Raw genomic sequence first — 16904 nt, forward strand, 5'->3', positions numbered from 1 at the left:
TTGTGAGAGAGAGAGAGAGAGAGAGAGAGAGAGAGAGAGAGAGAGAGTTTAGTTTGGTAACTGAGAAAATTCTACATCCGGTTATGTTATAACAAATATGTCTACTTTAGTTGTGAGAGAGAGAGAGAGAGAGAGAGAGAGAGAGAGAGAGAGAGAGAGAGAGAGAGAGAGTTTAGTTTGGTAACTGAGAAAATTCTACATCTGATTATGTTATAACAAAGATGTCTACTTTAGTTGTGACGCCATTTTGAAGAAGAAGAAGGAGAGAGAGAGAGTGAGTTTCCACACCTTTCGTCGTCAGATTCATCAGCATAAATGGAGCGAGAGGTTAAAGATAAATTACTAATAATGCCACTACATTATTAAACCTGACCAGTAAACTTTTTTACAACCAGTACAAAGAAACCTCGAACCATGTATTATTCTACTCTTGCTTTTAAAAAAATTCTAGAGCGATATACTTATCCCCTACTCTTACCATTACTGAAAAAAGAGGAGTGATAAGCTTTTTCACTTTCCGCTCTTTTTTCCACGTTTCCCAGGAGAGCGAAAAAAAAAGACTTCTTAACATTAAAATATCAAGTTACATCAACCGAAGTTAGCTTTATAAATAGCCTAAGGGGAAAGGGGCAGGAAAAGATACTTGAATATATCACTTAGTAACCGGGCCACAAAAGATACTGGAACACTTCACGATATAACTACAAAGGTTATATCGAGAAGACATGGGAGTGGACGAGCCTGCTCTTAAAGAGAAAGGACAACAATGGAAAACCCGGTTATTATTCTTACTTGCAAAAAATAGAGAGAGAAAAAGAGAGAGAGAGAGAGAGAGAGAGAGAGAGAGAGAGAGAGAGAGAGAGAGAGAGAGAGAAATTTTGTGTATAGAAAAATATGTGTATATGTTAAGGACGAAAAATAGTTGGAATAGAGACTTTGTTTAACTGCTTTTGGCCCCAAAAAAAAAAAAGTGACCAAAGTAAATGAAATACGGGAAGGAAGAGTTGTATCCAAGAGCACGCCCGATAACCAGACATAAAATACAATAACATTTCGTTAACATCGCTAGGAGCCAAACTTTTCAATAATAAAGGTTTCTGATAAAATTCTGAAAAAACACCGAATAAGATATAAAAATAAGGGTCACAAGTTCCCGAAAAAATGTGCAAACTAAAGGGTTAATAAATCATCATGACAATTACAAGCGTCGAAGAAAATACACGAATTACATATTAAAAAATTATTGGCAAAATATAAATAAAAAATAACCACTAGAAATACGAAAGTCGATACCGAGAAGTAAGAGTTACTGGTCTTCAATAACTAATTATATTGTTACAGGTTAAAATAAAAAAAAATTATATAGCGTGAGTGTCATTACAAGAACACAAGTTAAAAATGCGCCGAAGTTTCTTCGGCGCAATCGAGTTTTCTGTGCAGCCGCTACAGCGTATAATCAAGGCCACCGAAAACATATCTATCTTTCAGTGGTCTCGGTATAACTCTGTATGAGCTGCGGCCAGTGACACTTCAACCACGGCACGGTGGTGGTCTATCCTATATAGTTGCCAGAAGCCCGATTATGGCTAAATTTTAAAATAAAAACTACTGAGGGTAGAGAGCTGCAATTTGGTATGTTTGATGATTGGAGGGTGGATAATCAACATACCAATTTGCAGCCCTCTAGCCTCATTAGTTTTTAAGATCTGAGGGCGGACAGAATAAAGTGCATACGGCACAAAGCCGGAACAATAGTTTTCTTTTACAGAAAACTAAAATGAGTTACCTTGTACTTTATTCTTCTCTAAAAATTAAAAAAAATGAATAAATGTGAAAGCCTTTACAAAGCAAAAACGAGTTACTGGTTCTAATTTTTCATGAATCTCTTTAGGAAGCAAATCTTTCGAACAAAACAGGACAACAAAAAATTAAAATGAGTAAACGTTAATGAAGTACTTAGAAAAAAAAATTGGTCTTCATTTAATTTCTCAGGAGGGATCATTTCGGAAAGCAAATCCTCCGAAAGAAAAATAAATAAAAATGAGTAAACGTGAATGCAGTACTTAAAAGAAAACTGGTTTTCAATGAATTTCTCACGAATCATTTCAGAAAACAAATCCTTCGAACAAAAAAAATGAATAAATAAATAAATGAATAAATATAAATAAAAGAACGTGTAAGCGTGAATGCAGTACTGGGGAAAAACAAAAATTGGTCTTCATTTCACCTCCAATTTCCCGGAGGCAGGCGAAAGCACTCACGGGCAGGATATTGAAATAGCTGACAGACGCCAGAGAAATCAAGAGGATATAAAACTCCAACTAAAACTTCCGCAGTTCACAAAACTATTTGTCGTAACGCGTTTTCGTCCAGCTCCGACTTGCCCGCAAAATATGATTCTGCCTTTTTCCCAGGAGATGAAAGAAAGAAGGACTCCTCTTTGTCGGTTCGAAGTCCTTTACAACGACAGCGACTGCTACTGCTACTGCTAATGCCGCTGCCACTGCTACTGCTACCACTACTGCCACTGCTACTGCTACTGCCACTAGTACTGCCACTGCTACTGCTACTGCCACTACTACTGCTACTACTGCCACTGCCACTGCCACTGCTACTGCTACTACTACTACTACTACTACTTTTACTACCACTACTACAACTTTTACTACTACTACTCATACTACTACTACTACACTACATTATCATTAAAATCAAGGCATTCAATCTAGTTTACTCGCTCCCAAAAGCACATGTAATTCAGTTAAAAACGACCTTGAACCTCATAAACACAATATGAATTTTCCATCTGGGAGGAAAAATCCAGTGTATCCTCCTTAGCCATTCGGGCCGAAAATACCTTTCCAGATCAGCTCACTTCCATAGGATCGTAGGATCCGAAGAACAGGCTTAAAACGCTGGCTGAAGCGTTTCCCCCCCCCCTATCAGATGTCTACAGAAAAGGAACGCTTATGTCAGCAAATGGGATCCAGTCTCCCTTTTCAATATAAAGTGAAAAAATAAAAAAAAATTCTAGATTGGTTTTGAAAATATAGGGGTGAAGATATGGATACTGAGTGGCGGCTATCGTCAAAATTTTGTTTATTTGTCAAATTTGCTTCACATTATTGACTTTCAACGTCGCTGGAATATCACCAGGTCAATGATGCAAAATAATTTTGTTTTCGGGAAAGAGATTCCTTCTTAAAGCAAACACACACACACATACTGTATATATATGTGTGTGTGTTGGGAGATTATATATATATATATATATATATATATATATATATATATATATATATATATATACATATACTATATATATATAACATTATATATATATATACATAAATATATATATATCTCCCTAACACACACAATATATATTATATATATATATATATATAAATATATATATATATATATATATATATATATATATATATATATATATATATATATATATATATATATATATTATATATATATATATATATATATGTGTGCGCGCGCACGTGTAATTCCAGTACTTATGCCTCTCCTGCGCTTCAGTTTCCACTTATCTCACATTCTCCCTTGTCACAGTTCTAATCCTAGTAAGTCTAGGTCTTCTACCTCTTAGGGTTCCCACAGGAGCTCAGCTAACACTAAGATGTATTATTCTCTCAAGGTCTGTGAAGGAAGCATGTCCAAGCCATCTCCTTCTAACTTTCAACATTATCTCATGTACATAAGGAACTTTGTAAATTCCCTTACGGCATCATTCCCCACTCTACCCTGCCACCTGACTCCTAACATTCTTCTTAAAGCCATATTCTCAATTCGACAAAATCTTTTAGATATATTTTCATCGTCCTACCATGATTCACATCCGTACAGCGATACAAATCTTACTAATGTATAATGTGCAGCAATACAAATCTTACTAATGTATAAACTTAATTTCATACGCAATTTCAGTCTATTTGAATTCCAAATCTTATTCCGTCTGCCCGTTGTTTGATAAGTCTTTCAGTAAGTACCGTCTAAAAAACCTATTTCGAATATCACTGTTCCTAGATATAAGAAAGACCCAACCTTGTTAAATTTCTTTCCACCTAATGTTATTTGATCCCTCTGTGTATCTTTGTCCTCAATATTATTGCTTTCCTTTGATTTATCTCAAGTCCCCTGTCTCTTGGCATATCTGGCATTTTGTAAATAAACAAAATTTATACCATACGGTAAACCAACTTCATAGTATCCATTATCGACAACGAGATAACATTCGACATGCCATGAAGGGGGATAAAAATAATTCCCAGAAACAAAGGACGAGGGGCGATTATATTTTGCTTCTGGGGTACGAAACCAATTATACAGATGGGCGTCCTTCTATTACAAAGGAATGGGGCCATATATATATATATATATATATATATATATATATATATATATATATATATATATATATATATATATATATATATATATATATATATGTATGTATGTATAATTTTTCATAATTTTTCCAAGTACGTTCAAGCAGAAACACGTGACCTGGCAAACAAACGAGTATGGACACAGGAAAAAAAATGATTGTTGTTTTTGCATGGAATAAAAGAAGAAATTTCAAGAAATCCAGACCCCAAGTTTGGATGCCGCTTTGCCTTCGAATAAATACGAGACGAGCCAGCGATATGCGGACGGGCAAACAAATGAACAAAGGACAGCGAAGCGGAACAATGATCAGGAGGCAGAAATGGACAATGACGTAAAAATACACTAGCAAAAAACGACCGCACTGCGTTCATAGTACTTCCTGGATATCAATGAAAGGCCTGCGCATGCCCACGGAAGAAAAGGAGACTTAGACATGAAGAAACCGTACTAAAAGACAATTATCGTGCAGAAACCCAATAAAAAATTTTCGCTCTGGAGAAACCTTACTTGCGTTTCACAGGGAGAATCGATCAAAGGGCCAATGAACTCAACGAGAAATTTATACCAAGAAAAGCCTCGAAAAATATGGCCACTTTGGAACGTACCAGACATACCCAGCTGGAGGGTGTTATGGGGAGGGAGTGGAAAAGGGGAAGGGGGAGGAGGGCATTTGGGTTAGAAGGAAGCGAAATTACGAACAGCAATTCAGATTGCAATTCACGCCCGCCGTCTCCTTGATCACACGTGAGGCGGAAACGGCGAGCGCAATGTTATTGTTTAAAGTGCAGGGAAGGTAATGAGCACAAAGACGGGGTTGGGCTTCTTGAAGAACGAAAGGGTTTCGACAGAAAGGAAGTTTAAATGACAAATAAGGTATTGTACTGCTGCAGTCTCAGGTCTGAAGATATACAAGATTAATATCAGAGAAACCTATCAAGCAATTCTTTCGATTTTTTTGATATCGGATTAACAGGAATTTGGTTCCGCTGAATAACGGAATGAAGACAGAAATACGTAAGCAAATAAAACAATCACAAAAAAAAAGCGTTTTCTAGCAAGGCTCAAGTACTTCCTTTGCATGAAATACAAGAGGATACAAAAATCAAATTGAACAGAAAAGTGAATTTCAACTTTTCTTCAAGTTCACACAACTAAAAGCACACCTTTCATCTCAGACACAAATGAAAAAAAGATATAAAAATGGCTACCTAACACGATAAATAAAACATCGTTAACATGTTTTCTTTAACAGACTCAAGATAAACAAAATGATAGCACACACTGTCTCACAAAAAACACGAGGGATAAATCTGCAGTAACGACTGTCTCCTCGACGTGCATATTTACTTTCATGAAAAGCGACATCGTACGCAAGTTTTTCCCATATTTTAGCCTGAAGAAGATTGTCGATAAGGAAGAAAAAGCTAACAGTTTTATCAAAGCTCAACGAGACAAATAACTTACGGATTTATCGCTGATGTATGTGAATATACACACACAACATTGATGTAAGCTATGCATGTTGCACGCAATACTGTACGAACGGGAAGTTTTTGTAAAAAGGACAAATTTTAAATACAACACGAAAAGTTTTCTTGAATCCAAAATAAATCATCATAAAGTTTGAAAAATTGAAAGTACTTAGCATATAACAACTTCCGCAAATAAGATGTGAACACCAAAAACGAAATATCGGTATCATCACTTAGTTTAAAGGCTAGAGCTAGCTTGCAAGAATTTCTCAAGAGCAAACAGGAATTCCTATTAATAGTTCTAGGATATCTTCTAGAGCACCTAGGAGGATGTAGTAAGCATCTCCTCCGGAAGGAGCACAAGTTAAGGGTCTCGTTAATATTCACTTTGAATCTACCATGTTACGGTGGTACCAAAAACCCAAATTTCTAAAATGTTTGCCATCCTGTACCCAAATAGCGTCTTCAAAACTGGAATCTCAATTCTGTTTTATAAATGAGTGCTTATTTTCATACGATCTCGATGAAATTTTTCTTCGCTAAGTAAGAAGACGCTTCTATTTTCTTAGCTAAGTGAAGACAACTCTTACATTTTACTTCGCTCAGTAACGAAACGCTTCCATTTTTCTTCGTTCAGTTAGATAAGCCTGTTCCATTCTCCTTCGTTCTATCTTTTATTTTTCCTCGTTCAATTATGCCGACTCCTCCACTCGCCGGCGAACACTTGAGACGACTTATCCATATCCCGTCTTTAAATTGTGTAAACTTTTCCTTTCTTCCCCTTTCAAGAAGAAAACTCAAGAGTCCTTCCTTCCGTTAAGAAGGCTCTCTCAATTTTCTTCGTTCAGTTGCGAGAACTCTTCAATCCTCCTCCTTTCATAACTGAAAACTCTTCCATTTCCTTTAGTTCGTTTAAGAAAATGGCTTTCCATTTTCTATAATTTTACATTCTGAAATCTTATTCGAAACTTTCTTCTGAAATTTTCTCCTCTTGAAGCTTTCTTGATTATCTTACAATATGGAAACTTTTTATTAAATTGCATTTAGAATTTTCTCTCAAATTAACAGGGAAGTTTTTGAAAACGTGTTTAAAATAAAATGAAGACAATACATTGATCTCAACACGATTCTCAGAATGAGAATATTGTTTTCATAAACATCATCAAATATATGTTTATAAGAGCCTGTTGAAAGATCTATTTCCACGAATTCTCTTACTTGTCTTACATATTATTTTCCAGCGCATAATTTCTCTGCAGAAACCAGCGTTCATCCCTATATCGATATTCCCTTGACATTACTTGTCTAATCTGAGAGAGAGAGAGAGAGAGAGAGAGAGAGAGAGAGAGAGAGAGAGAGAGAGAGAGAGAGAGAGAGAGATACAATGGCATGTTCATACATAAATAAGAGCATACAGAGCAAGGAGTTTTCAACACAAAGCAATAATATATAAAAGCAACATTAAAAGCGCAAATATATCAGAGAGAGAGAGAGAGAGAGAGAGAGAGAGAGAGAGAGAGAGAGAGAGAGAGAGAGAGAGAGAGAGAGAGAGAGAGAGGTAACATTTGAGAAACAAGCAGAGAGATGCGAGGGGAGCAGATGCATGGTAAAAATTTGGAAAAGACAAACAGTGAGATATGCCAGGTAATTCAAGAGATTATGGAAAAGGATTAAGAGAGATGGGCCGGCAATAAATGAAAATGATGAAAATGCATCAGAAAAACAAAACGTAATTAGAGGGACAAGAGAGAGAGAGAGAGAGAGAGAGAGAGAGAGAGAGAGAGAGAGAGAGAGAGAGAGAGAGAGAGAGAGAGAGAGAGATGCAAACACCGATATTTTTCACGATGAGACGTAATATGAGAATGAAAAATAATAATGAGCGGGAGACAGAAAAATCCCGGAATTGCCTAAAACATAAATGGCTTACAGGAACAAAGAGCTAATCTCTTGGCGGAATGGTGCTCTTTGAAAGAGAAATAAAGACGTCTGCGCTGGGCACTGCCTCGCACCAATATGCTGTAAACAACGATCAACGAACGATAAGAACTATGAAAGTAACTGCTCTACTAATATACTAAAAGTAGCTGCGTCTGGGAATATGCTAAAAGTTTATTAATAAGAACAAAAATAACTTTTACCTAAGCAACCTAAAGATTTTTTAATTCATGAAAGCACTCAACAAGAATTATCATCAGTTTCTATAAATTTAAATAAAGAAAAGCATCATTAATAACAAGAAAAACGATCACTGCCACCACAACCGCTCTAAAAAACAGTGTTTTGTTTTATACGAAAAGCAACAAAAGGCATTAATTGCATAAGCTTACGAATAAATCTGGAAAACGGATCATCAAATCTCACAAGCTGTTAAATGAAAACCTAAGAAATCTGGAAAAAACGGACAAACAAAGTCTCGATGCTCTGCAGCCAAATCGTTGGAGTGGATTAAAGCCAAGTCATATATTGAACTTGAAGACGGCGTGACAGCTCCTTGATCTCAAACGCTGTGCAGAACAGAACCAACAACATTAAACAAACACACACACATAAACACACACATTAGATAAACAGACGCCCAATAGATTTTTTTATGAAACGAACCCAAGCCAGCCAACGCACCCAACACCCTAAACACACAAACACACACACACACACCCGCTTTCCATCATGAGTTAACTCGCTGGTGAAGCTAGGTTGTCAATTACTGAGGCACAGGGACCAAAATCACTCACACATTAATATATACTGTGTATATATATATATATATATATATATATATATATATATATATATATATATATATATATATATATATATATATATATAACTATAGAGAGAGAGAGAGAGAGAGAGAGAGAGAGAGAGAGAGAGAGAGAGAGAGAGAGAGAGAGAGTCCCTGCGATAAATAAGAGGCTCTCCGGCGTACCTGCCAACGATATGAAACTAATAACTGGCAACCTCGATAAAAAGGAGAAATAAAACGAGATTTAGGTGACCAATAGAGAGAGAGTGAGTGGGCGAGAGTGAGTCAAGCGGTAGGAGTGAGTGGAAGGACACTTCCAACAATTGGGGAGATTGATGGGAAGGAGGGGAGTTGTCGGGTTGGAGGACGTGGATGGATCCTGGAGAATTATGTGAAAAGAAGGTTCGTAATATTTCTCCCACTTATTATAGCCTACTGTAAAAGATTTATTGCAACCTCCAATTGTCCCACTATGTCAAATAATTTACGTTAAGATCTTCTCTCTCTGGTCGATCAAAAATCCTAAACGACTTCGGGCCTCGTCAGCACTTGGACGGGTGACCATCAAGTAATACCTGAAACCTTCTTTATTTCTCTTTCACAACAGTATGGAAGGGTGTGGGGTTAGCAATTTCATTCCAAATGCACTTGGAGTTGGCTTCTCCACCCTCCGTCACCTCCAAATCTGAACTGATAATGTCAATGGCATGGATTCGAACCCTGGTTAGGGTAGACGCACTTATGAATGATTCCTTATAGTATACTGTATTCCTGAAGTAACGTAAAACTAATATTAACGGGTTATTAGTTGCTTGACATTTGGAAGTAAAAGTAGTCACCCAAAAATTTAAAGTTGCCATATATATATATATATATATATATATATATATATATATATATATATATATATATATATATATATATATATATATATATATATATATATATATATATATATATATATATATATATATATATATATATATATATATATATATATATATATATATATATATATATATATATATATATATATATATATATATATATATAATTATTCAAATAAATACCACCCTTTCAGTATTTAATATCGATGCAATGGCATAACAATCTTGAGAAAGAAATCTGGAGTGTATAATTTAGCAGCCATGTAAACAATGCATTAAGAAAAGGCCCCCATTCATTCCTTTTATTTGTGACTTTCGCCCTTAACAAATTGCTTGCCCTTTTGCGTGACCTTTGCCAGATTAAAGAAACGGCACTGGCGCATGCACGAAACGTCCATTTGCAACTGCCTGCTACTTTTGTACGAATGAATCTAACCATTCACTTTCTCCTAACTCTCAGCCTATACGCATACAAATTCTATACACACACATATATATACTGTATATATATGTATATACATATATACATATATTTACATATACGTATATATATATATATAATACATGTATGTATGCGAGGTGTGCGCGCGCGTGCGTCTATGTATGCAGTCATACGTATTTTTTCCTCCGCGGGGAATGGTTCTAGAAGACTATAGACTTCCAATTTCCAGCAATCTTTTGGATGCAGTTGTTAGCCCATAGCCTTCACCCTGGCTGTAAATTATTGTAATCATATAAATACTACCAAGTACCTAATTCTTCTTCCCTGGCAGGGAATCGAGTACGGTCTTCTCACTGGCGGCTCCAGAGAAGAAGAGAAAAAGAAAGATGTCAACGGTACGTTTATTCTAGGCACCTATGCCTACAAACACTCCTTGCTGACTCTAATTCTATACCACTGAGGTTTGTTACTCAGCAAAAACTACTCTATACTAACAATCTAACAAATTCTTTCTAAATATTCAATCTTTTCTCAAGTGCCTATTAATATACGTCATTGTTATTTCGCTGAGGATCGTATTATACTGCCAGTAAAGTTTACTCCTCTACATTAACAATCTAATAAGCTTTTTCTAATTATTCAACCTTTCCTTGAGCACCTATTAACGTTCGTGTTTGGTATCCAAGCATTCCCGACAAACAGGTCCTTTAACAGAACACAGTTCCACAGGATTCTTTTGTTTCCATTCTTATTCACGCCAAGAACTCCCAAACAACCAACTGTACCAACTCTCTTCACCTTCACGAACTTTTGAATGTTTATTATCCGAGAAGGTAATGAAATCTTTACTCTTTTCCAAAAGTCACTACAAAACTAATCACATAAACGAAACAGAAAACCATACAAACGGAACGTCAACATTGGCTACGATTCGCCCGAGGCATTGTCACAATCCAAAAGGTCTCCTTCTAAAAATGAGTAAAATACAAATGTTTGCTTATTAAATTAAAAAGGGGGAAAAAGTCACCTTACTCGGAAATGATCTTATAATTGACAGCACGGACTGGCCAGACAGCTCAATTCCAATTAACAATGTCAACAATGCCTCCAGCAGACCAACCAATACATTCGTTAAGAGATGACATGGCACACTGGAGAGAGAGAGAGAGAGAGAGAGAGAGAGAGAGAGAGAGAGAGAGAGAGAGAGAGAGAGAGAGAGAGAGGGTGCACGGCTTTCCTACACACGACGTTGTAGTCAGGTGTACCGTACCTTAATAAGAAAATTGTCACCGTAATTATTCTCGGAGGGTTTGCTATTTAATTGAGTTCGTAAATCTAGTTACTTTCAAGAGATACTGTATAATTAAAAAGTCTAAAGAAATGTTATAATTTAGAAAGGCTAAACAATATTAATCGAAAAGTAAAATGTTGGTAATATCACTGTTATTTTAACAAGCGAGTCCATAGTTCAGTTCTACCGAGGATTTGATGACGAGTTTTACTATTCCGATCTAACCGATTATAAAATGTTCTAGTACAGTCCTTTTCATGCAATTACCGGAACACCGTAATGAACATGCAGTGCAATAAGCTATAATCACATTATAAGAAAAACCTACTGATGCTGAGAAAAATTATCACAGTATATATCTCGGTAAGAGTTTACATTTAATAAATGATTACTAACGATACAAAAATAATGTCATAAGTTCACCTGAAAGGGATGTTTATAATAAAGACACTGAATTCCAACTAAAATGGAAAAATAATTTAATACACTGCTGTATAAAATTGTGATCAGAAATTACCACACAATATACAATCTCCAAATGATTTCACTTAAGAGGTTATTTTTACCTGTATAAACTAATTACATAACAAGCTCACCTGCAGCAGATAAGAACGACAACAGAAAATACTTTGTATTGCGAAAGTCAACAAAGAAAAAACGAAACGTATTGTTAACAGTACTGTTAACATTTAAAACGAAAATTACGAAATATTATATTGTGAAAATAAAAAAAGATTAAGAAATACAGTACTGTGAAAAAGTAAAACAAAAAACCCCATGAAATGGGCGTCTACGTTGCTACCAAACACCTCCAAAAAAAAAAAAAAAAAAAGGAGGGTGTCTCCTGGTTGCCATGACAACGGAACAACAGAGATAACTTTTCCTCTTTCATGCTGACAAAGTAACGCATGACTCCCAACAGTCCCACCCCCAACACCCCAAAACGCCTCATGATTCTTTGATCATCCTTTATTGGATGAAATATAATTATCAGTACCTTTACAATCAATATCTGCTGCAATATTACTCACAGTAAAATAGACATTTCTCAATGTTGAAATCAAAAAGAAAAAATACTTTACACGAAATCGTTGATATTCTTTTAAAAAACAACTTTGGCAATGATCCCTTTCCATTTTCGTCAAGCGCATTGAAACCTCACACACAGTCTTTATTTCCAAATAAATAAACTCAGAAATGAATCAGTGAAAGTCCCGTCGACGGACCCTTAGCAACAGAAATCTAATTTAGTAAAAGGTAATTTAATCGAGCCTGGGGGAAAAATGGCGAAATTTTTGCTGTATTTTATGCCGGAAAAGATGAGGGAGTGGGGAGGGGGTCAACTACGAGGGGTAACCATGAACTTGAATGGATAAGCACCTTTAATTTTCTGGCACCGATTTGCTTTTCATCTCAAAGCCCTACTCAAGAACGCAAGAACGGGGTGGAACTGGAATTCTGTGTATGCACACACACAGACACACAGAGAGAGAGAGAGAGAGAGAGAGAGAGAGAGAGAGAGAGAGAGAGAGAGAGAGAGAGAGAGAGTTGAGTTTCATAATTTTGCATGTCTTATTTGAAATGTTGCAACCAGATCCCTATACGTTTGAGAACTTGAAAACTGCAAGCTCAAAACGCATCACATATGACGATTTCCTAGTAAAGATAAGATAATCCACAAGAATGCATACTTTAAAATATTTAAAAAAGGAAAGGTATTAAATATTTTTCACAAAATTAATATTTACAAAGGTAAAGGTTGTGTTTATAAAACTACTGATAAACAGTTCAAGTCCAAAATGAACTAATAATACCACGGAAAAAAACGGCATTTTCATACAGCCCTGCGATTAGGTATTTAAGGACTAGACATTTAAAAAGATCTGCGATGAAAAATGAAAATTAAAGAACGTATGAATAAGTTAAAAACATTAGTGAAAGCCACAAGACAACCTTTCTTTTTTTATACATATATATTGCCACCGGACAACAATCCCTATTTTTTTCACCTTTCCCAAAATCAAGGAAACGGCAAAGTAAAAGTGTCTCACAGAATAAGGAACTCCCACTCAAGAAAACACAAGACGAAGACGCAGAAGTCAAGACAACTTCCCCAAAGCTTGAGAACAGAAGCTGGAAAGACACCATCTGGCGTCAACCGCACGAACACGACGAACGAAGGCCCGGCGAAAGTGCACATCTGCACAGAGGCGCTCTTCAATTATGAGCAACCTATGAATGTTGAGATTGGATGGTGAGCTAGATTCGTTTTTGACGGAGCGAGAGAGAGAGAGAGAGAGAGAGAGAGAGAGAGAGAGAGAGAGAGAGAGAGATAAACATGCCTTGTCTCAAATCATGATGGTATAATTCTTCATGGAATACTAATTATTCCTCTCTCTCTCTCTCTCTCTCTCTCTCTCTCTCTCTCTCTCTCTCTCAAATAACCTACAAGAGCAAACTATGAAGTAGGTACCAAACCCATTTCGCACGTCAAAAGATGATTCCTGGACTTTTATGGAACCGCACCCATACCTTTGTTTCCTCGCCCGGTTCAGCAATCGAACTCAGGTTTATCGGTTGTGAGCCCATACTATTCCCAACTGCACAACGAAGACTAGAAACTAGAAAGAAAGAGACAGAGAGACAATTGATAACGCTAACAACAGGGAAAGAAAGACGCCCTGGGCCGGCCATCCTACACGAAAATTCGACCGAACTGTCATGACGTCAAACATCACTGGGCAGACGAGAGTCCATCACGAAACAGACCAATTTCCATTTCGGGTGACGAGCTGAAAACCACAGGGCAGGAAATTGTCATATTTGCATTTGTCTTTTGAATCATTACCGAACTACACGTGGAGAAAGACAGGGGTTGCGTGTTACTGAAAAAAAAGAACATACATTTCAAATCTGGAAGTTCCATCAAAGAGGAGTGCCACCTCGCGGATTGATATAGCGATGTTAATTACTTCTGCTGCGTCAAATATGAAAGCCAAAAGGGCTTTTTTGTGTGTCGTGTGACCTGAATGATAGCCGTATTCGAACTGATGCAATTAATCAAGCTATCTACAAGGTAATCAGTCACCATCAGGATTCCGGGCGGAAAATGTAAAAATTCGCATTTATTTCATATTTGCATATATTGAGAGTTGCGATAGTCTATAAAAATAAGTAAAAATACTAAAACGTAGAAATAATTCCTAATGATCAAACTGAAATTGCAGAACTATATGTAAATTCATAAAAACTGCCATGGAAGCTTCTACACTCAAGATATTCCCAATAAAAAAAGGGGGTTGATAAAAAAACTTTCAATCGACCTTACAGAAATCTGATGGGAAAGGCAATGGGTCAGCATGAGGCCTACAACCCTTAAGTGAGTGAGTGTGAAATATAACGTCATCGTAAAAAATAATTAGCTCTCGATGTAAATACGACCCAATTTCACTGCTCAGAAGAAGAAGAAGAAGTAGCATCACTCGTCTTCACCTAATCTCAACAACTGCTACAGACGAATTACTGAGGTACAATTTTCAATTATGTACAATTTGAAACTTACAAAAACTAATCCCACTTAACAGTAAGAATCACCAGTATCTTTTTCCTTTTATGAATTAATCAAAGAAACGCTATTTGCATACACATGCATTATAAAACTGGCAAAAAACCTTGTAACGAATTATTTCCAAATAAATGCAATTCAGAACAAGTCAGTAATAAAAAAGAATAATCCAGCTATTCTCTTTCCCTGGTGGGTTTCCAGTGCGGAGATAGTTGAGCACCGTAATAACGTCGCCTGCATGAATGCCCAGGGATTTGTACCCGAGATTATGGCTGAGCAAATGCTACACCATTCGAGAAAATGAGGTCTCACATGACCACGATACACAACACAGATGATAACATACCGATTATAATTAGCAGTTATTCAGCGTTTGTCTGGGTGGTGCATTTTTGTGCTCAGAGACGCACAGGGTTTCATACAGATGTAACTGCGCATATGCGCACGAAAACTTTACTAAAATGCCTCAAAAAATCACCTCTAAAGATTGATATATAAATATAAACCCTTAATAAAATAATCATGAAATGTTACCTAGACAAGTTATTATCATCCTTCCAAAAAAAAAAGATAAGCGAAAAAAAAACCAACAACGACCAAAACCACTGGAATTGAAAAAATATAACTCAACGACAAACAGAATCGGGTGGCGACAACAACGATTCCGTGGACATCACCCCCCCCCCCCAACAACAACTCCCTTTGAGTGTGTCTGTCCAGGAACGACTGGAAACTATTTTCGCTATTTCTGGAATCTCCTTCACTGGGGCGGAACTCCTCAGGAGATGGAACTTTCAAGAACAAGTTTAAAGATTAAAAAGGAGGTGAAAGATGGGGGGAAATGACACGGAGGAAAATGACATGAAAGATTCATTTCAGATGAAGGGCGTGACAGCTCGGAAATAGGGAGGGAGTGAAAATGGAAAGAAACCAGAAGGAAAAAAAAAAGATTTTTCCTCATTCGTAAAGGAGGAAACTATTGCCCTCAGCCGATTGGCTTCCGCAATCATCGTGACATGTCGATGTGTCACACGCAGTCGCCAATATTCAGGGTTTATTTATAAAATGAATACTGTGGTTGTACACACAAATATCATGCATTATCATACATATACACACACAATATATGTGTATGTGTGTGTGTATTTATTACTTGCACTTCACACGTTATCAACACAAAATAATATATTATACTACAAGTATCTCCAGATAAATCTATGTAACTTTGGAGAAACTATTCAAAACACATAATAAAACAATATCAATGGGTGAAATGGTCCCGAAAAATCATATGAAATAAAATTACTTGAAAAAATCTGAATTGTTCTCATTTTATTAATGCAATAACTAAAATTAAAAATGTGAATTGTTCTCATTATATTACTGACAAATTTATAATTAATGTATGTTTTAAACGAAAAAAAGGGATTTATCACTAAAATCTTCACATACGCACCACTAATCAAAAACCGATTGTGTCCACTAGCCCATGCACTTAGTGAGGAAAAATTTACATGGCACGAGAGGTCATTGATTAAAAATGAATTGGGGACAAAGAAAAAAAAAATGGAGTACACAGGACCAAAATAACTTCTGAAAAAATAGATGCATAAAAACTCCCGAGTCTTTGATAACGTAATGAGGGGAAATAAAAAGTTTTCTACAGTCGCGACCATCAAAGAGCGTAATGCAGGATCTCTCCTCCCGGACTGTGTCTCCTCTTTCTCTTTGCCATGACTTCCCTTCCCCTCGGCCAACCCCGTCGCTCCCTTTCTTCTCCCCCAAAAGCTCTAGAGCTCTTTCTGACAATAAACTCCTGCCCTCTGGCCTCTTCTGACCTCACAGACCTTTCATGAAAACGGCGTCGTCGCTCTGATCAATGGGTTGTCAGGTGGGACGTAGTAGACCCGTGTGCCAATACGCCCATATGGGCTGTTACAAAACACGGCACTACTCTCCATTCCCCCAACCCACCCCATCCCACAGTCCCGGCCCCCTTCCCTCCGCCCTCAGTCAACATCAAAAGGCCTCCGGATATAGCTTAATGGAGACAGGGAATGCACATAACGAAAACTGGGGAAC

At 36.7% G+C, this 16904-nt stretch overlaps 2 protein-coding genes across 6 annotated transcripts in view; both read right to left on the reverse strand.

The window, feature by feature from the left end:
* The window catches only part of LOC136851109 (probable serine/threonine-protein kinase dyrk2), a 98717-nt gene extending 96038 nt beyond the window's left edge, over positions 1-2679 (reverse strand). The window contains exon 1 of the mRNA XM_067125080.1: positions 2385-2679. Coding sequence (XP_066981181.1) covers positions 2385-2679 — 295 coding nt within the window. The remainder of the gene's footprint in view (positions 1-2384) is intronic.
* LOC136851575 (uncharacterized) overlaps positions 1-16904 on the reverse strand; it is a 1000137-nt gene that overhangs the window by 60323 nt on the left and 922910 nt on the right. The window lies entirely within an intron of this gene.

The sequence above is a fragment of the Macrobrachium rosenbergii genome, chromosome 23 (assembly GCF_040412425.1).
Source record: "Macrobrachium rosenbergii isolate ZJJX-2024 chromosome 23, ASM4041242v1, whole genome shotgun sequence".
Classification (NCBI taxonomy): domain Eukaryota; kingdom Metazoa; phylum Arthropoda; class Malacostraca; order Decapoda; family Palaemonidae; genus Macrobrachium; species Macrobrachium rosenbergii.